At 50.8% G+C, this 21,597-nt stretch overlaps 1 protein-coding gene across 1 annotated transcript in view; it reads left to right on the forward strand.

The window, feature by feature from the left end:
* Window positions 1-4,824: 4,824 nt before the first annotated feature.
* RAB6B (RAB6B, member RAS oncogene family) overlaps window positions 4,825-21,597 on the forward strand; it is a 61,757-nt gene continuing 44,984 nt past the window's right edge. Inside the window, exon 1 of the mRNA XM_042956541.1 lies at window positions 4,825-5,169. Coding sequence (XP_042812475.1) covers window positions 5,100-5,169 — 70 coding nt within the window. The 5' untranslated portion in view covers window positions 4,825-5,099. The remainder of the gene's footprint in view (window positions 5,170-21,597) is intronic.

The raw sequence follows: 21,597 nt of genomic DNA on the forward strand, positions 1-21,597 counted from the left end.
CATGGAGTGAGAGATCATGACCTGAGCTGAAGTCGGATGCTCAACCAACTGAGCCACCCAGGCTCTCCAATTGTTAGATCTTCTTGATGGATAGACCCCTTAATTATTATACAATGTCCTTCTTCATCTCTTATTACAGTCTTTGTTTTAAAATCTAGTTTATCTGATGTAAGTATGGCTACCCTAGCTTTCTTTTGATGTCCATGAGCATGATAGATGGTTCTCCATCCCCTCACTTTCAATCTGCAGGTGGCTTTAGGTCTAAAATGAGTCTCTTGTAGGCAGCATGTTGATAGATCTTGGTTTTTTATATGTTCTGATACCTTATGTCTTTTGATTGGAGTATTTAATCCATTTACATTGAGAGTGATTATTAAAAGATATGAATTTAGTGCCATTGTGTTACCTGTAGATTTGGTGTTTCTGGTGATGTTCTCTGATCCTTTGTAATCATTGTTGCTTTGGTTGTCTTCCCTTCCACTCAGAGAATCCCCGCCCCCTCCACTCAGAGAATCCCCACTAAACTTTCTTGCAGCGCTGGTTTAGTGGTCATAAACTCCTTTAGTTTCTGTTTGTCTGGGAAACTCTTTGTCTCTTTTATTCTGTATGAACAGCCTTGTTGCATAAAGAATTCTTGGCTGCATATTTTTCCCATTCAGCACATTGAATATTTCTTGCCACTCCTTTTTGGCCTTCGAAATTTCAGTGGACAGATCTGCTAATCTTATGTGTCTCCCCTTGTAGGTTAAGGACATTTTGTCCCCCGCTGCTTTCAAAATTCTCTCTTTATCTTTGTATTTTGCAAGTTTCACTATGATATGTAATGGTGTTAACCTGTTTTTGTTGATTTTGAGGGGAGTTCTTTGTGTCTCTTGGACTTGAATGCCTATTTCCACCCACAGATTTGGGAAGTTCTCAGCTATAATTTGTTCAAATAAACGTTCTTCCCCTTTTTCCCACTCTCCTTCTTCTGGAACTCCTATGATACAGGTTTGTTTCATTTCATAGAATCACTAAGTTCTCTAGGTTCCCCCTCATGATGTAATAATTTTTTCTCACTCTTTTTTCAGCTTCATGATTTTCTATAATTTTATCTTCTATATCACCTATTCTCTCCTCTGCTTCTTCAATCCTCGTTGTCACTGTATTGCACCTCAGTTATAACGTTTTTAAATTCAGCCTGACTAGTTTTCAGGTCCTTGATCTCTACAGCAAAGGTTTCTCTGGTGTCTTCCATGCTTTTATCAAACCAAGCTAGTAGTCTTATGACTGTTCTAAATTCTTGTTCAGATATATTGCTTATATCTGTATTGAGCAAGTCCCTAGCTGTGATATCTTCTTGACCTTTCTTTTGGGGAGAACTCCTCTGCCTTGTCATTTTGGCTAAGTTTCTGTCTTCTGCGCATTTTAAAAGTTTGTTAGGCTTTCTGTACCTGAGAGGACTGCTATATTAAAAAAGGGTCCTATACACTGTCCGGGGGCTGGTACTTCAGGAAGTGTTTCTAGTGCATGTTGTGTGCAATCTGCCATTGCATCTTGGCTGCTCTTTCCCACGGGTCAGTCCTCTGCAGAGCTCCTCCTTGCTTGCAGTGGGGAGTATTTGAACCTTTAACTAGGTGTGCTTTGATTTATTTGTTGAAGTAAGCCTGCCACACTGTCTCCCTCCAAATGTGGAGATCTTTCTGCCACCTGTGGTTGGTTTCCTGGGCGTTCAAAGTGATCTGACCTCAATACAGCTGTTTTTGAGAAACAAGGAAAACCCAGGGTCCCCCTACTTCTCCATCTTAACTCCTCCCCAGTGATGGAAATGTTCTATACCATGACTGTTTGAGTGACAACACCCTAGCTGTGGCATTTTACTATAGCTTTGCAAGATGTTACCTTTGAAGGAATCTGGTTAAAATGATACACAGAATCTGTCTTATTTCTTACAATTATTTGTGTATCTACAATGATTTCAAAATAAAAAGTTTAATTTAAAAAAGTATATATCACAGCAAAGGGCTGAGAATATCAAGACTTTCTTGAAGAAAATAAAAAAACATAGGTGAAGATGTAGAAATACATGACCTGAGGACTATCTTTGGAAAACAGTTTGGTTTAAAATCAAAGACATATTTCTTTTTTTTTTTTAATGCTTATTTATTTATTTTGAGAGAGGGAGAGAGAGAGAAAGAGAGCATGAGCAAGGGAGGGGCAGAGACAGAGAGAGACAGAGAGAGACAGAGACAGAGAAAATCCTGACATGAGACTTAATCTCACAAATTGTGAGATCATGACTTAAGCCAAAATCAAGAGTCAGATGCTTAACTGACTGAGCCACCCAGGCACCCTACATATTTGATTCTATACCTCAATTCATCTACTTGATAAATATCTTGGAAAAACGTCTCCCAGGTGCATTAGGAAGCACATAAGGAACATTCATAGCAGCATTTGTAGTAGCAGAAAGAAACCTCTGTGTGTTTCCCAATGTTAATTTCCTTTTTTTACTAATGTATAATAGCAATGTGAGATGTTATCATTGTGAATTAAATGTATGATGGTGATGTAAGATGTTATCACTGTGAATCTAAAATTATTTTAAATTAAAAAAAACCCTTTTATCTGGACACATTTTACTGAAAATGATTTAAAAACTGTATTTAAAAACTGTAAAAAGCATACAGTGGAATACTAAACAGCAATGAAAACAGAAGAACCACGGCTATATGCAGCAACAGATATATCTTAGGAACATAATGTTAAGAAAAATGCAAGTCATGGGGAGACAATACAGTTTGATACCTTATATAAAGTTCAAAGGATGCAAACAGAAGTATTGTTGAAGGACATATCCAAATGTGATAAAACCCAAAGAAAAACCAGAGTTCTGCAATTCTGCTTTGAGGAGGGAGGAAGGGAAAAGGGCACAGGGGAGGGAAACAACTAGAGATCTCAAAAGTACTGTAACTTTGAGGGCTTGGAGGTGCCAAGACAGGCCTGTGTTCCATCCACCCTCCCCTACTGCCTACCACCTTGTGTGCAGAGGACCAGGTGATCAGAGAAGGTATATGACTTGCCCAGGCTCACCTAAAAGATGGTACACTTCCTGTCACATCTCAACTGCTTTGTCTTGCCACTGACAATGTCCCCAGTAAAGGCTGAGAGGGTGCAGGAAGACAGCACCAGGTGGCAACTTGACCATGATTCCTCTGGAACCTTGGTGGAGGGACCACTCAGAGGTAGGAAGGGCTGCGGCATGGGAGCGTCTTCCAGAGCCTCCTTCAGCCCCATGCTGGATGCAGTCTCCTGAGAGAATGAGAACCTCAGAGCGGAAGTACAGTGGGAGTTTGGAGGGTCCCCCTGAGCCTGATGCCGGGCACAGTGGAGTAGATATCCCAGAGTGCTGGCCTGCAATCCCTGAGGCTCCAAACCAAAGGTGACTGAGAAATAGAACAGCTGTTCTGATTTGCGTTCTAGACATTAGCTCAAACGTTCTACAACTATTTAGTAGGCTCTCAGCTAGATCCTTGAGATCCTATAGTGGAGCTTCAACAGCTGCTTTCATGGAACTCACTTTCTAGTTTTTAAACAAGCAATGAGAGAGGGGCTTTAGGTCAACAAACCAGGGAGACACCCCAGTCAAGCCCTGTAAGTCAGAAAGTGGGTAGCAAATGTTCCTTGGTAATACCTGGGGATTAAGATTGTTTCTCATTCTTTCTTTCTCTCTGCGCGTGCGCACACACACACACACACACACACACACACACACACACACAGCCTGTTCCCAAATTAATGTTCTTTGAACCGCTGTAAGGAAGGAGGTGGTAGGAGAGTAGTAGGCAGCTTTGTGAAACCTGCATTAACCAGAATGCCTTACCATATGGCTGTCCTGAGAATGCTTCTAACACTTGGGATCCCTTGTTCTCACCCACTCACAACCTGTCCTTTGTGCCTCAGTGGGCCAGTGACATACAGGGGGTAATGGAAGGCCACCCTCCCGGCCTCTGGGAGCGCATTGTCCAGATACAACTAATTGCCAGGGCAAGCAGTAGTCTTGTCAGCCTGGTGGCCCCAGGGTCAAGAACTCCAGAAGCACTGTCTAGAGTTGGCCACACTGATATTCCGGACGTCATTGCTCCTTCTCACCCAGGGGACAACAGACTTAGGGTAAAATTCTCTGTAGGAGAGGTTGGCTTCAGAAAGGCACACCTTGGACTGGTCCTCTTCTCTTGCTGGCCAGGTCTGAGGTGACACCTATGACCCCACAGAGGCACCCAGAGGACCTAGAGAGGGGAGGGCAGGCTAGAGGCCCCACGGGGTGACAGTAGAGCCAGCCTACCCGCACATGGTCCACCACACAACCTGGCTCTGCCCCAACCTCCTTTCCTTTCTGTCTTCTCATAAGGCCGTGCATCTGCGGTGTCGCGGGAGGTGGAAGAAGGGACTGGCATCTAGGTTTTGAAAGACCAGAAACAAACGTCCCCTGACAATTTCTCAGTTTCTCCTGTCATTTTTCTGGATTCAAAGGAGGGGCAGAGTTAAGAGTGGGGAAGACAGACGTAGTGGGGCAAGGAGAGACGGCCCGATCCGGGGGTCCCCCGGAGGCCGGGCCAGGCGGTTCTCTCCCGCCGAGCGTGGGCTCGCGGTGGGCGGGCGGACGCCCCCAGCCCCGCAGCGCCGCGGGCCCCGCATGACATCAGAGGCTGGGGAGCGCGCAGAGCGCAGGCGCCGACCGAGGAGGGAGACGGGAGGGGGCCGCGGCGCGCGGCTCGAGAGAGCGCTCCTCCGCCCCGCGCGCCGTCCCTGCGCCCCGCTCCGCCCGCGCCTCTCTGTCCGCGCCGCGCCTCGGGCGTCCAGAGCGCGCCCCTCGCACCGCAGCGAGCGCCGCCCGCAGCAGCCCAGCCCCAGCCTCCTCCTCCTCCTCCTCCGCCGCCGCCGCCGCCGGACACGCAGCCGCAGGCCGGGGCCGGGACGCAGCTGGGGAGTCAGGGACGCGCGCAGCCAGCCCTTCCCCCTCCGGCTCCCGCACCGCCGGCCGCCTCCCCTCGCCCTCCTCCTCCCTCCCTGCTCCTTCGCTTCTCCTCCTCCTCCTGCACGGCCCGGCTGCCAGCACCATGTCCGCAGGGGGAGATTTTGGGAACCCACTGAGAAAATTCAAGTTGGTGTTCCTGGGGGAGCAGAGCGGTAAGTACCCCGCTTATTCTCTTGGCTTGGCGCCGCGCCGAGGCGACCCCTGCCGCCAAATCATCCGCCCCGTTAGGGCCCCGGCGCCGGCTCGGAAAGGCCCCTCCAAGCCCGGGCGGAGGGGAGGGATGGGGATGTGGGGGTCGAGGCTGGCTCGGGCGGCGCCAGGCAGGGGAGGGGCCCGGGGTAGGGATGGAGGGGGCGCTGGGCCCCAGGTGGGAGTGAGGGTGGGAGGTGGGGTGCGGGGCGAGAGCTGCGGGGCCGGTGCGGCGCGGCGGGGGGCCGGAGGGCGGCGGCTCGCTCGGCGGCGCCGGCCGGGGCGTGAAAGCGCCGGGCTCGCCGGCTCGCTCGCACTGCGGCACCGGCTGCGGGCGACCGCGCAGGTGGAGGGGTGCCCGCGGGGGCCGGGGGAGGATTGGCGCCCCTCTTCGGAGAACGAGGCGGGGCCGGCGTCTGGTCCGAGGGCTTCCTGCGGACCCTGCAGGACCCATGTTTAATGACGGGCACGTCCGGGCCCTGGAGCCGAGGGCCGCGGGGGAAGGCCAACACCTGTCTCCTGTGGAAGGAGCGGGCGCAGGCTGTAGGGGAACCGGGCGCCTACCTCCCCTGGCCTGCGTCCGACTGAGCACGGAAGGTTCTAGACGCTGCCCTGTGCCAGCGTGCGTTAGTGTCTCTCGGGCTCAGGGTCTGGGCGAGGACAGCTAGGGTTCCCTGGTGCGACGCCGATTTGGGGGATGGTACAGGGCGCTGCGCACCAAGAGGCGGCGAAGCCTGGCGCTGGGCAGAGAAAGGACCAGGCGACACGCCCTGCCTGGCTTCCCAGCACCCCTCCTGAGAGCGTTGTCGGCGGAGGAGGCTTCCCACCCCCACCTCCCAGCTCACCGCCAGTCTTGGGGGAGGGGAGGTCACCGTGGCAGCCGGCCAGGGGCGGGGGGGGGGCGGGTTGGGGGAAGGAGACAAACGGCTTCCCTGCCGCCCAGCAGCCTCCCCAGGGAGAGCATCTCTGAAACCCGGGTTGGCCCCAGGGTGGGACGACCAGAGTGAAGAGTGTGGACCCCTCTGACACCTGTAGGAAGGAGTGGTTCTCAGTGCACCTCTCCAGAGGCCTCTTCCCTGGGGCTGCAGAGGCGCAGGCTGGGCCTTGCCCAGCTCACCTCAGGAAGAACGTGGTTGCTGGGGACAGCACCCCCAGCTCTTGTTTTGCAGACCAGTCCAGTTCACCTGGTTTGCTGCCTGTCTGTACAAGGAGCTGAGACACAGGCAACCTTAGGAGGACCTTGTGGGCTCAGGAAACAGTGCTACTGTGGTGTGTGTACATGTGGGTTGTGAAGGTCGCATGGCAGTCTCCTGTGTTGCTGCTGATTACCTGGGATGGATGGTTGAGAGAAGGATGTCAGACATGGTCAGACCCTAACACGGGGGTGCATCCTGGGGCCAAGCAGGGCATTTCAGAACAAGATCAACTGAGCCAGCCAGTCCTGTGTCCTGGACTCTGAGTTTCTGATTTTAATAGAGTCCAGTTTCAGAGCTCACTTTTCCCATGCTTGCAGGGATTTCAGGGGTCTTCACATCCCAGTGCTTATCTTACCCAGCCTGGAGCCCTGGGAGAGAACTCTGAAGGGATCAGGCATCCTGGGAGTTGAATTCCTACGTGGTTTGCCTTGAGCAGAGTTTGAGGCCTCTCTGAGCCTCAGTTTCTGCCTCTCTGAAATGGTTGCTTGAGGGCACTTCTCTTCCTCCTCCGTGTTTCCCCTGTGCCTCTCAAAGGTCCTGGACCCTGGTAGGTTCTCAAGAAACATTTGTTTATCCCAAGTCTGAACTTGCTTCAGTAAAGGACCAGGGCTTTGATGAGACTGTCTCTTGTGAGTTTGAGTGAAAACTCTGGACTCACTCAGAATCTCTTATGGGTTGAGGTCCCTGAGGAGCCTTGCAAACCCCCTTTGTTCCTAAATCACAGAAATGAGAGTTTAGGGCCTTAGAGATAGAGCCCCCACCTTGCATGTGTAGATTAGAACTCTGAGCCCAGGGGTGGGGAGGGCTTGGAGAGAGAGAGAGCCCCCATCGGTGTGTTGCTAGCACTTCTGGGGCTAGAAACCACATCTTCTGTTCCCAATCATTAAATGTTGGGAATCAAGATGACCTTGAATTGGGGAAACAAAGAATTGGGGAGCCTTCCAGAGTTGAGGTGAGGATTGCCATTCTCTGACCAGACTTGTGGCTGGGTTAGGTGACCTGGGAGGAATGCTGGGCTGTTTGGTTGGGGGCAGGGTTTGTGGGCCCTGGGAACACAGTCATTAGAGACAAAAGACTGCCATCAGTGAGTTTGGCTATTGGCTACTCTGGTTCCTTCTGGCTGGGATCCCTAGGGCCCTGAGAAGCCCTGAGTAAATCATTAGTGGGTTGTGTACCTTGTATTCTGCATGGCTTTTGGGACCCCCCAAGTTAGGTGGGGATCATATGCATCCCTGAGCCTGATGGGATGGGGGGGGATTGCCTTCATAGCCGTTGCTTCTGTCTGGCCTGCACACAGTTTTGTGTGTGTTGATCCTTTGTGCCACTGCAGTCTCTGCAGTGCAAGGAGCCCCTGAGGTCTGGCCCTCCTGCCACCCTGGCTCTCCCTCTCTATGTGACCTCGGAGGCCCTCACCTTCTATACCTGGGACACTTGGGCCAGCTGAGCTTGACAGAGCCTTCTAGAGGAGCATGCATGGGTCTTCCTATATGAGCTGACTCCCTTGGATAGAGGCCAGGGGAAAGGGCTGGAGGGATGTGGCCTTCCCTTGTTTCCTGTGCCTGGTATAGTGGTGGCATCTCCCTAGACCAGTAGATGAGGACAGCTAGATTCCAAAAAGGAGTACCCAACCTGGAGCCCAGTGATGAGAAGAACACCCTGAAATAGATAATCCCAAGAGGGCATCAAGCCTTCAAAGATACCAGGACCTGGTTTGAGTGGGAAGACCTTAAGGAACCACTCTAGAGAGAACACCTCAGCCCAGGAGAGAGCCCACTTCCTGGCAGCAGAATGACGCTGTCCCCTGGACCATGGACTACAGGCTTGCTGTCTGTGTCAATCTGGCAGGGCGTGGGGTTGTGGAAAGGGTGCTGTGGATCTAGAATGAGTAGATTCTTTGCAGTAGGAAGGCTGTGCAATGCTGCTGGTGTTCAGATGGCTCTCTCTGGGCCTTTTGGCCATGCCCTTGTGCTGATAGCAGTGGCAGGGGATGGTGTGGAGGGCGAGGCACATGCCCCTGTGCTGATGGCAGTGGCAGGGGATGGTGTGGAGGGCGAGGCACACTAATCTCAACTGCGACTCTTGGTGACATCCAGAGAAGAGAGGCATGAGCAGGTGTCTTAGGAAAGAGAGGGGGCCTGGGGGACACATGCCTTCCTCCTAAGTTCAGACGGCATTCTGTGGGGGTTTAGGCTTCCTTCAGTGCATCTGGGTGTGTGGTGGGGACTAGGGATGTGGGATATGCCTGTTGGGTGTTCTGGCCTCTTCTGATCTCCCTTCCCTTTGACTCCTCATGCCAAAGCAGGAAGATTGAGGGACACCACAAGTTGGGTCTGTATTCCCAGGCTGAGGCCAGCAGGACAGCTTCTCTCTCTGACCTGCCTTCTCCTTGTCCTTTCCCTGGCAGTTGTGCTCTGGAGGTGCCATCACAGTGAGCATGATGGGAATGGCATTCTCAGAGTATACAACACAGTGACTGTGCACACAGCTTTGGCCATTTAGTCATTTGTTCACTCATCCCTGTCCCCACCCCCACCCATCACTCTCTCCTTTCCTCCTTCCATCATCCATTTATTTATTTAGTCAGGCCTTTGAGTGTATCCCTGCCTCCCGGAACTTATGGTCCACTGGGGACTTCAGACATTTGTGGATATAATTACAGTAAAGGTCTGTGCAAGCGAAGACAAGAGAACAGCTGCTATGGAAGCACACAGCACGGCGTCCCACCCACCTTTGTCGGCAGGTGTCAGAGATGGCTTCTAAGGCTTCAGAGGAGGAGATGCTTCTATAGGCAACTGGCTGGTGCTCCTTTGGTGGGCTGAGTACAGGGAGTAGGACTTGCGAGGGGCCCACCCTCTCGAGGGAGCTTTGTCTGTTCTCCCTGCTGTGGAGAAGAAGTGTGTGGGGGTGGGGGGCAAGAGGATGAGAGTGTCTGGCTTGCCAGTGCTGAGGAGGGGCTATCCCCGACTGTCATCCCATTCCTCTGGGTTAAGGAGTCTTCAGTGCCCCTCCACTGCCTGGAGGGCTCCCCCTGCCCCTCCCAAGGCCTGGCTCAGCCTGACCCCTGCCCTCCCACCACACACCACCCATAACCACATAGGGCGCCCTTTGTTGGCCTGGGGATTGTATGTGAAGCCCATCCCGATGTCTCCTTTCCAACACCTCCCAGATCCCCTCCCTCTGCTGTGCCCAGCCCACCTGGGCGCTCACCATGGAGTAGCTTTGGTTTCTTTCTGAGCATTTTTAAAAAAACTATCACATGTTGCCCCATGACCTGTCTGTTGTCTCAGTTATTCTGGATTTTTAAATGTTTATTAGCTTTTTAAGAAACAAAACCCCTAACTGAATTTTAAGCCCCTCAAACGTGAATTTAAGCAACTGAGAGGACTAGATCTTAGTTCCTTTCCCCTTCTCCCCATCTGCAGGAGACTTTTGCTCATTAAATATCTGGATTTAAAAATGATGAGATTATCCTCACTGTTTGATATTTACTGATGGTCCATCAGTAGATTAAAAGTGAGGGGAGTCAAGGCAGTTTGAAGCAAGATTCTTCATCCTGACACCTGCTGCTTTCTCAAGCTAGGAGATTTTTACCAGAAACACTTAAAAATCTTTCACATTGGGTTGAAGCCTTTAGCCTTGGTTGTGCCCAACCCATAGTACATCTCACAGAAGGTGAAATTCTCAAGGGACTCTCATCCCCACCACCTTCTCTAAAGAAATATGAGAAAGCAGTAAGGCCACCAGAGGTGGGAAGGAAGGGATATGCCCAAATGGGATGCTGCCAGAGCTCACTGTGAGATTGGGCATAAATCCAGTTGCTCTGTTCCTCAGTTTCTGGGTCTCGTTTTTGGTCCTCCCACTTTTTTCCTTCCTTTCCTCAGTGTCTGGAATGATAGCGGGGTACCTTGGATGTGGGCCCAGAATGTTGGCTTTATTTGTTTAAAAAGGTGTGCATGAGATGAGAAAATCAGATGAGACGCCATGATGAGAATTAACCTGTACTTGGTAGAAGACAAACGTGGCACCCTCCATGCTAAGGGTCAGAGACAAGAGAACTAACCAGAAGAGAGAAATGAGACCGTTAGATTATGTTCTGGCTATGCAGATGTAATAGTACCATCTTTTTTGTGATCCTATTATCATTTGCAGCCCCCAAATTATAATGAATCCCACTAAAATACAACAAAATAATCTCATTGTCCTTTTTTACTTATAACATCCATAAACTCAGCCAATGAATATTTAACTTGGTAGGTGTTACCTTGACCTTGCAAACTCCTTGGGGGCACATCTGAGGGTGGTACCATCTGTGTCCCATCCAGGCTGTGAAGTCTCTCTGTCCTTTGCACTCTGTGTCTTCCGCTGTTGCTGAATGAATGAACCATTGAATGTGCAGTACTGCCTGATCTTAATGTAATGACTTAAAGAAATTATTGGGCAGAACCATTGATCAAGGTGAGAAAAGATTAGGGTAAAAAGCAAAATCCATAGACATCAGAGGTGAACTGCTAGAAAAACTGTGCTGGGCATTTCTCAACTGTCCACTATCATCCTTTTCCATTTCTCAGCACAGAGAAGAGAAGATGGGGGAGGTTGCCAGGGAGAAGTATCAGACTCACGTTGAGATGGGCAGCTTTGTTAGAGCCAAAAAGACAGGCCCCAGGAAATGGGGCCCCAGGCAATGGGGCCCCAGGCAAGGCCTGAGGGCACTGAGGCACAGGCCAGTCTCTGCTGCTTGGGACTCAGAAGGAAAGGAGAAAGATTCATAACACCTACAAACTCCTAGGGGTTCTTTATTGTATCTTAGGGCTTGAAATTTCCAGCTTTCCTTTTTATTTTCATAACTTTTGACCTAAACTAAGTGGGATCTTGTTTTAAAAGTAAACGTTCACTGCTATGAGTACTTTGTCATTTTGGTGAAGTGATTTATTTTTAGTAGAAAAACAGATTTATTCTGGTCTCTTGGTAACAAGACCAGTGGGAGCCCAGGTGACTCAATCACGTGTCCTGGGCCAGGCACCACCTGTTCCCAGGTGGGGACCTACCCAAGGGACAGGGCAGGGTCCAGGAAAAAACAGATGATATCCTGCTCCTGAGGGCAGAAAAAAGCCTTAAAAGCGAAGGTTACTTCCAGGAAATGCATTAGAACACTGGCCACCTGATGCCCCATAGTTGCTGTGGGTAGTGGGCCAGGGAAGAAGGAAGACGTCAGTTGTGTGCGTTCTGTGATAGAAATCACAGCTTTCTTCCAAGAGCTGGATGGACAGTTGGGGAAAGGGCATGATGCCTTAGTGGGATTTCCCCCAGAGAAAGGGACTTCCAGCATTAGGTTAACCAGCTCACCCAGCTTCCCCTGTGGCTGGAGATGAGGTGTGAGGGCAGGTCACAGAGGCTGGCCATGAGCTGTGGCTTTATTCTGAGGGAAGTGGGGAGCTGGTGGAGGATCCTCAGCTGGGGAATGGCTCAGTCACATCTACACCTAGGAAGGATTCTTTATTCTAAGGGTTTGGAGAGGATGATGGGAAATGGAGCTAACCTTCCTGGGTTTCCGTGTTCTTCCTCCAGTTAACCTCAGATGGCATTTAAGAATACACTCTATGCCCTAGGCTCCACACAGGGCACTTTTCTTTCCGGCATCCTGTGATAGATGTGAAATTCTCCCTGTTTTGCATGTCAGGAGACAGGGGTTCAGGGAGAGCCGGTCATGGCCACAGACTTACTGCTAGTGTGAACCCAATCTTTGAACCCATTGTCCATGAACCCAGGTCACTATGAGAAGCACATAGTGATCTGTTAGACCTCATGCCTCAAAGGCAGGCTCAGGCCCTGTTGTGGGGAAAAGAGGACAGAACACTGAGGCCTTATAGACAAGAGGTCTGCCATAAATGTCTCCTCGGGAATCATGTGCCAAGCTGTTTGCTGAGGAATGGATCACAACATGGGGGTGGCTGGGAGGAGGTCTTTGATTCCCTTAGGCTGGTGAGAGGGCACTGGGGCCCTGAGCAGAGAGGAGGGCAGGGGGATAGCTCTAAGAAGCAAGCAGTCTCTCCAATGTGATTGAGCTGGATTGCATATCAGACACTGCATTCTTACATAGAATGAACTGCTTATTTGGGGTGGTTTGAAGGGAGTTGGTTGGAGAGGATGTGGGGCAGTTAAAGCCTTCCCAAGTCAGTCCTGCACACCATGGACAAGATGTCATCTGGGTTCTAGCTGAGAACTAAATCCTAGGAAGGGAAGAACCAATCAAACTAAGTGGCTGGTTCCCACCTGCTCTGGGGTAACCCTTCTCCTGGCCTCATCCTCCCTTCAGGCCTGGAGATATCAGGGCCTGGAGACCCTGATTCTGTTTGGGGTCAACTACCAGCAGCCTCTGTGGTTGGATAAGCCCACAGTGTTCTCTGGCTTTCTCAATATATCCTCGGAAGCTGCTGGATGGATGACCACTCAGGCTGATGGAGCTCTAACTCTGGTCCTGTAATTCACAGCTAGCTCAGGGTATGATGCCAAGCCAGTAACACTCTCAGCCTGGAGATTGCACTGCTGGCTAGAGAGGTCAGAGGAACTGCAGAGATGAAGGCATGTAATCAGGGCCTCTGCTAATTATATCCCCCCCAAACTCCCCTGGACAGCCCCAGTGCAGAGTCCTCCCCAGTCTGCTACCTCTTTTTCTGGGAGGCATTCTTGGCCCTCTTCCCTGGTGTGCCCCCAGGGCGCTGTGGCTCCTCTCTTCTGACGGTGTGTTTGACTCAGGTTGCCAGGCAATCGGGATGGGGCTATCCTGCCCTCCCTGCTGGCGGGCAGTTATTCCATACCGAGAACCTTTGGTGAGGACAGCAGAACAGGTGACAGCTCCCAGGTACCCCTACTCCAGGATACTTCTTTCTGCAGCCAGGTGGGTGTGTGGTAAGCAGAGAGGGCTGGGAAAGGGCTGGCATCACCAGACCAGCCCCAGCTCCTGCTCCAGCACCACCACTTACTGGTGCTCCTAAGCCCTGCACTTCTGCCCCAGCCCCACTTCTCACTCTCTGGGTGGAGCTGGGATATAACAGGACCACCCTGTGCTCATTTTTCTCATCAGACAGCAGGGCAATCCTTACCTTGTTGAGGTTGCATGAAGATCTAATACATCAGTACATGGCACACGGTGAATGCTCAAGTGACAGGTAATTTTGTTAATGAAACAATGACAGCAATCCCCCCTTTTATAGATGAATGAGAGAGAAGTAGGGTGGAGGTTTTGAGAATCACCCATTGGTCCTCTTGTGTAGTGAGCTGCATAGCCTACATCCTTGTGATCTGATGAGTGGAGCTGTGTACCCATTTTATAAACGAAGAAAGTGCGTCTCGGAGAAGGAAAGGCTTTAGCACAGATTGCAGGACCCAGAACGGTTACTGCTAACTGGGAGGAGCTCCCAGGCCTCTGACTCCCTGGTTGGCATTTTTCCACTGCCCGTCCCAGCAGAATTGGGACAGATTCACCTAGCCTTGCTCTGCTGGGCCCCCACAGCTGCTCCCAGGAAGAGCACCTCATCTTCACGGCTCTGTAACTTCCCCAAGGACAAAGAGTGCAGCCTGGGTAGACCACAGGGGCTGAGGCTTTGCCATGTTGTGATTAGAACAGTGCTTGGTGAGGTAGGCAGGTGATAAATCTTAGCCAGTGTTAATGTGACTGTTAAAGCACACAAGCAAGGCTGTGGGTGTGGTCTGCTGGGGGAGTCAGGGAAGGCTTCCCAGAGGAGGTTTTGCATAGTGAGAGGGAATTCATAGGCACACAAGGGAGGCATCTTGAGCGGAGGGCCCAACTATGCCAAGGTTGGGGGCTGGGAGAGGCTTGGAGTTTCTGGGGGAATTGGGTGTAGTTCAAGGTGACTGGACTCTGGCGTAGGTGTGGGAGGTGAGGTCGTGAGCATAGTTAGAAAAAATCATTGAACCTGGAGAAGTGGGCAGGTTCAGGCCTCAGAGAATCTTGCTTCTACACACAGGGTCTGTGTCTTCCCTGCAGGCAGTGGGGACCCCCGGGTGGTTTTGACCAAGGAGGGACATGCTCATGGATTAGAAGACAAAGATGAATATGGCCTGATTGGAGGCAAGAGATGCAGGCAGCCTGAGCCAGGCCATGCAGGGAACAGTCAGAGAATGGAACACAGAGGAGGGTTTGTGAGCCTGAGCTTCCAGCTCTGAGATTTAGACCTCTGGGTACATAGATTTTATTGGTTCTTTCTCTATGTGGTGAAAACTTTGGGGCAATGAAAGGTTGTAGGGGAGGGGCTCCTGTCCTTCTTTACAAGGCCATGCTGTACTCAGATGTACCCAAACTGGCCTCCTTGAACTCCTCTGTCCTTCCTGCCTCCACAATGCCCTGGGTCCCCTGACTGCTTCTGTCCGCCAAAGGGGTGCTCCAGGGCTGCTGGCTGCCCTTCCAGACTCTTCCCCTCTGCCACCTGCTCAGGTTGGTTATTAGATAACTGTACCCCTAGCCTCCTGGTCTTTGGGTATGTGAACTTGCCTGCCTCTCTGGTCATTGGGTGTGTGAGCTCCCCTGGTCCTTTGTGCAGCCTCTTATCACTCCTTCCCTTTCTGGGTTCCTCTTCCAACAGATGCTTGATCCACTGTCTTTGCTTTCTCCCATGGATTCCCTTGCTCTTCTCTGATGAATTCTAGCTCCCTAATAAGCTTAGGGGCCTGTGAAAACTTGAGGGAGGGCAGCATTATATAAGGGAGAGCCCCTCTCCCTGACTTGGAGACAGAAACCCAACCTCAAGTGGCTGCACAAAAAGTGAATGGCAAGAGCCAGGGAGCCAGAGTAGAGGCAGGGGACTGCCATCCTGAACCCAGCCCTAGACCAGAGAGGGCAGCCTGTTCAGGTCAGTTGATGCAGTCCCCCGCCCGTGGGTCAGCTCATGGTCTGTTCTCAAGGACTGAAACCTCACCCTGCAAAGCCCTGGTGACCCCTGCTCCCTGTCCCTCCTGTCTTCTGCTCAGGCAGTGCCCATGCACGTTACTAAGCACCCAGCTGGGTATTCCTTTGTCAGTGTGGCTAGTGAGTAAAGAATATCCTAATTGTCAGTAATCAAGCACATTTTAGTCACTGCCTATGGCCCCTCTGAGCAGTGCCAGATTAATCGTCTGAGGTCACAGTGGGTAAGGAGACCCATCCCCTTGCTTGGTGCTCAGCAGAGGTGTCACCCTTGCCTGGAGTTGCTGGCCTGGAGAAAAACAGACCCCGAAGCTGGCCACAAGCAGCTCAATGCAGCTTTGACCATTTGAACCCCTTCTGGTTCCTCCATTGCCCCTACCCCTGGGGCAGAGGCAGGACCAAGAGACCCATCCCTGGTTCAGGACTGAAGAGCTGTGATGGTGGCCTCCACACGAGAGACAGGTCCCACTGAGGATTGTGTGCTACTTCGGAAAGACGTGGAGAAAACGTTCTGTTCTGACCCTGTTGATGAGCAGAGAGTAAACACTGTGCAGAAGAGATTAAGTGAAGCATTTAGAACAAGTGTTTCTTGTTTCCCCATCCAGTGAAGGGAGAGGTCTAGGAGAACAGAATGGGGAAGGGAGAGCCATGGAAGCGCTGAGACGGGGAAGGGACGTGCTCTCACCAGACACAGATGGACCTAGGTGTGCCAGTCACAGGGCTTGTGGGCCAGCACTGGTGCCTTGGGAAAACCAGGGTGGTTTGCAGCTCTGGGCGGCAGTGCCGTGCATCCCAGGTTCTGTCCAAATAGAACGAAGGGCTGGAGGTTCCCGTGGAGGCACTGGTGTGTGCTGGGTACAGGAGTGAGGGGACCCATTCTGTGTTCGGGTCGAGGACAAGGTGAGGAACCAGGGCTGTGGCTGCTGCTGTGAGGAGGGTTGAGGACCGCCAGCCAGGTAGAGCCGGAGTGGAGAGAAGGGCTCTTACCTTGTCCTGGGGGATGAGAGAGGATGTTCAGCAGCACCAGTGCTCCAGTGCTGGGCTTCAAGGAGCAGACGCAGTTTTGTTCCTCCCTCCCAGAGTCAGGTTGGCTCTGCCCCACTGGGACCCTGCAGTTCCCAGCTCAGGCGGCTGTGAGTAGGGTCAAGTCTTGGGACCAGGAGATCTTTGTTTAGTCCTGCTCTTCTCTGAGTAGAGAGCACCTCTGAGAAGGTTTCTTTTTAGGGAGAAAAAAGGCTCCTCCCAAATTAGTCAATTTTTATGATTGAATACCTGTAGCGCCAGGATCCAGCAGTTCTCTGATTCCAGTTAAGTCTTCCCTCCCTTCCCCCACATCCAGCCAAAGCACTGCGGCTGCTGCCCAGATCGGAAGATAATACAGTCCTGAAAAAGTGCCCAGCTAACCTCCCACCTTGGTTCTCTCGCATTTACGTCAGAAGAGGGCAGAGCCCAGCTCTCTCCTGCCTCCATCATGCAGCAGAAGGGCCACTTAGCCAGCGTTCTGGTCTGGAGAGCTCGTCCATCCACCTCAGCTTGGGGAGGGCTGGATGTGATGTGCAAGAACTGTGCAGAGCAGTGTGCAAATGCACGATGTAGTCGACACAACAGGGGCCCGGCCTTTTCCCCCATCCCCCCCAGCCTCTGTCCCAGGCCAGCTTTTAGCTTCTGCCTTGAGGCAGAGAGACCCATGAGATTCTGCTGCAGGCGACCAAGCCACCTCACTACTATAGGAGAGGAAGCAGAGACTGAGTGAAGAGTAGAGGTGGTGTCTCTTAGGAATGTGTAAATGTGAGTGTGGCAGATGCGACCTCAGGTGATGCCGAATGAGTCATGCCCTTGCACAGCACTCCCCTTGAATGCACATGGAAACTGAGGCTTGCCTCTGGCCAGTATGGTATGGCAGAGGTGGTGGGTGTCCCTCCCATGGTTATTTCTGCAGAAGACCCCTCTTGCTGGCCTTGAAGACATGAGCCGCCATGTGTGAGAGACCCTGTGAGGGGTCATGTGGCAGAGAACTATGGGTGGCCTCTAGGAAATAAAAGTGGCCTCTGGCTGGCAGCCCCACCAAACTGGAACAAGCCACAAGGAACTGAATTCTGTCAACAATCACAGGAGCTTGGAAGAGGATGCCAAGCCCCAGAAGGAAGTGTAGCCTTGCTGATACCATGATTACAACCTTGTGAGTCCCTGAGCAGAGGACCCAGCTAAACCATGCCCAGACTCCTGCCCACAGAAACTGTGAGATAATCAGTGTGTGTTACTTTAAGCCGCCGCTAAGGTTGTGGTGTTTATTACACAACAACCAATAACTAATACAGATGGGGTGAAGATTTTTCCAGGGAGGAGACACCTTAGCGATGCCTTTGTTTTGCAGACAAGGAGTTAGAGCATCTAGGAAGGGGCCAGGACCTGCCCCAGGTTAAGCAGCTGGCTGAGGCCACCCAAAGCAGTTATGAGGGAGGCCCCTGGGAGTGGGGTCCTGTTTCCTGCTCTGCTCTTGCTCTTTCTTCATGTGGCCTTGAACAAGCCCTCTTGCTCCCTGGGCCCCCAGTTTTCCTGTCACATGCTGCATCATGTCACATGTCAGGACTGGATCAGACTTTTATCTACCTGCTTTTTTGCCATGACTTGGTATTTTGTATTTTGCGGCCACTCAGATCTGTATTCCTTCTAGAACCCAGGCTTTTGTGCCTTAGTGCAGTTTACTCTGTGCTGCTCCTTGGCACTTCCTGTGTTGCGTGTTTCTACTGGGACTTTAGGAGGCTGGATCTCCTTGTCCTGAGCACACTTTGGAAAGCCTTATGGGCTCAGAGAAACCTCTGAAGTGGAGATCTGACTGTGAACCAGGAGAGATCCTGTCTGACCATGACCCTGGTGCTGTATGATTCTGGGCAGGTAGTCCCCTTCTCTGACCTCACGTCTCCTCAGCTCAGTGAGGGACTTGAGCAAGATTAAATCTAGAATCCTTGATGACTCATGCCACTTCTGGTGCAGCTTTTGAGAGGGCTTCTTAGGGAACCAGAGCTTGTGGGATGGGGACTGGGTGAGCCTGGCTACCATCTCCTTGTCCTGGTCCCCAGGAGTTCAAGTCCAGAGGGCAGACCTCAGTATTGACTCAGGTCCCGCTGTTCCCTCCCTCTAGCCTGGCCCTCTGGCCACCCCAGTGCCTGGCCAGCAGTTGTCCCTGATTCACAAGGGCTGGAGACACAGTGCACCTCTCTCCCTGCTGGGTGGTCCTGTGCCCACTCCCAGGCCTAGGGTCCTGGAGATTTAGAAGCCTTCTCTACCTCCATAACAATGATCCCCATCTCTCAACTTCACCAGGAAGGCCATCCCCGCTCCCCAAGTGAATTGTGAGCAGGTGACCTTGAGTCACCTCCTGAGAGTAGGAGGAGGCTTCTTTCTTTTGACGGAAGGGGGAGTCTGCATGTCCAGTCTTCCGTCTACAGCTGGCTCTAGAGGTGCAGGGGCTGGGATTGTGCCCGGTTGCCCCCTTGTCAAAGCAACAAGGCGAGCAGCAGTGGGCAGGCTGTGTGAGAGTATACACAGGAGAGGAGAAGAAGCCACCGCCAATGGGAGTGCCAAGAACAGTTCCCTATGCTCATGGAGACCTCAGAGACCACACCTGTGGATGTCCAGCCCAGGGGCTTCTCAAGGGGTCTGGAGATCCAGGAAGGTTCCCTGCCTACATTAGCCTGCACTCTGAACTGCCACCTTCCATCTGCCTAAGCGAGGTTGCTCTCTTGGCCAGACCATAGCAGTGCCGTCATGGATGGGTGCTGGGGGTCCTTTGTCACAGGATCACTTTGGTTAGTCCTCAGCTGACAACCTGTGAAACACACGCCATGCCTCTCAGCACTGCCTGCCCGTTCTCACTACCCCACCCTTCTCTCCCTGTTAGTGAGGCTTTTACCACCAACACCAGCAATATGCTTCAGGAAGAAAGGATAAACATGAGCATGTATACTACTTTGCCAAACTCCATGCTGTGGATGGGCCAAGAGTTCCTATCAGTTAAATAAACTACCAAATTGCATTAACACCAGTCTTGTCAAAAAATCAGCTGCTGGTGGGAATTTAGCATGTGCTCTCTCCTTCTCTCAAACAAACATACATATCCTTACTATGAATTCATTTTTCATAGCACCTGTGCTGCTGCTCGGGCATGTGGACATGACTGGCCTGTGTAGGGTCTGAATGGAGTTAGGCTGAGTTTCAGGCTGTTCTGCCTGCCCCACCCTGGCTCTCCAGGGAAGCCATGCCAGAGGGTAACTGTGTGTGCTGTGTGGGGGCTGTAGCTGGCACTCAAAGCTAGCAGGTACTGGTGCTGCCGTTGGGACCTGGAGGGGAGACCCTGCACCTTTTTGAAGCTGATAGGAGTGTTTGAGATGCATCAGGGAGGCAGAGAAGGTCCTGACAGCAGGTGCACTAGTTGTGGTCGGGACCAGCTCTGCAGTCCACACAAGCTGTGTGGTCAGGTCTCAGGTGGTTGTCAAGAGGTCCTTCAGATGCTGTCTTGACAAGGTTCTTAGTTTCACAGCAAAGTCACCAGGGGGATTGGAGAGTTCCCACACACACTGTAGGATTGACCATGGCACCTGCTGGATGGACCATGTGTGTGTGTGTCTCTGTGTATGTATTTGCATGCATCTTGGTGCACGTGCACATGTGGCGGTTACACATGGGCTCTGCCCACTGAGCTGATTTGTCCAGGATTGCTCAGCCTCCTGGCCCATGGTTAGAAGGGTTCACAGCAGCTTCCCAGCTAGGTTCTGGTTCTGTAGAAGACTAAGTTGATGCCAAATACACTTACATTCTGGTTTCTTCGGAAAGCATCATGTGGATCAGAATGCTTAATAAATCAGAACAAGCCATTTCCTGAATGTGCCAGGAATCTGAGAGTCATGGATGTGTGTGTGTATGTGCATAATTTTTAAAAAATCACCATATTTTTTTCTTTAACTTTTTATTTTGACATAATTTTAGGCCTTTAGGAAAGTTGCAAGAATAGTACAAAGTCTTCCGATGTGTGCCTTTCACCCAGAATGTTAACTTTTTACTGCTCTCGTAGAATTCATAATATAAGAGACGAGGGTAGGCATTTCTGCCCACATTATACATATGAGGAAGCTAAGCCTCAGAGAGGATAGTAACTAACCCAAGCAAATAAGTGACAGAGCCAGGATTAAAATCCAGATCTCTCAGATTTTTAAGTGCATGTACGCATGAGTGTGCAGGTGTCCTCCTCTGCCCAAAGAACTTTCTTCCTTGTGTTGTGGGTCTGCTAGCAGTGAATTGTTTTGGCATTTGATTCCTTTTTTTCACCTTCATTTTTATTTTTATTTATTTATTTTTAAATATTTCTAAATGTTTGTTTTGAGAGAGGGAGAGAGAGAGAGCACATGTACATAAGCGGGAGAGGGGCAGAGAGAGAGGGAGACAAAGAATCCCAAGCAGATTCCAAGCTGTCAGTGCAGAGCCCAGTGAGGGGCTCAATCTCACCAACTATTAGATCATGAACTAAACTGAAATCAAGAGTTGGAAACTTAACTGACTGAACCACCCAGGCGTCCCTCACCTTCTTTTTTAAAAGACTTTTGCTAGGTATAGAATTCTGTGTTGACAACATTTTTCTTTTAGTACTTCAAAAATGTCACTTCATTTTCTTACAGTTTGCATGTTTCTGACAAGGTAACAAAAATTTTTTTCTTCCATGTTTTGTTAGGTCTGTGATACAACATACTGTTGTTATTTTTGTTTACAAAGCCAATGATCTTTTAAAGATGTTTTTCAAAGATGATATTTTTAAGCCCCAACATGGGGCTTGAACATACAACCCAAAGATCAAGAATTGCATGCTCTACCAACTAGCCAGCCAGGCACCCCAAACATTCTTAAATAATATGAAAGAAATATTACATATTTCACCATTATTAATCATTTGTTGTGTTCATCATTCCTTTGTGTAGATCCACATTTCCATCTGGTGTCATTTCACTTTTTCCTGAGGACTTCCTTTAACATTTCTCATTGTGAGAATCTGTTGGTGATGAAATCTATCAGTGTTCGAATGTTTGAAAAAGTCTTTATTTCATCTTTGTTTTTGACAGATGTCAGACGATACATATCTGAAAGTTATTAACCTCGAGTTTTAGGTTAATAATACTTTACAGATTTTGCTCCATTGTCTTCCTGCTTGCATTGTTTCTGAGGAGAAATTGCTGTCTTTTTATCTTTGTTTCTATGTACATAATGTGTCTTTTTTCCCTGGCTGC

Source organism: Panthera tigris, chromosome C2 (genome assembly GCF_018350195.1).
Source record: "Panthera tigris isolate Pti1 chromosome C2, P.tigris_Pti1_mat1.1, whole genome shotgun sequence".
Taxonomy (NCBI): Eukaryota; Metazoa; Chordata; class Mammalia; order Carnivora; family Felidae; genus Panthera; species Panthera tigris.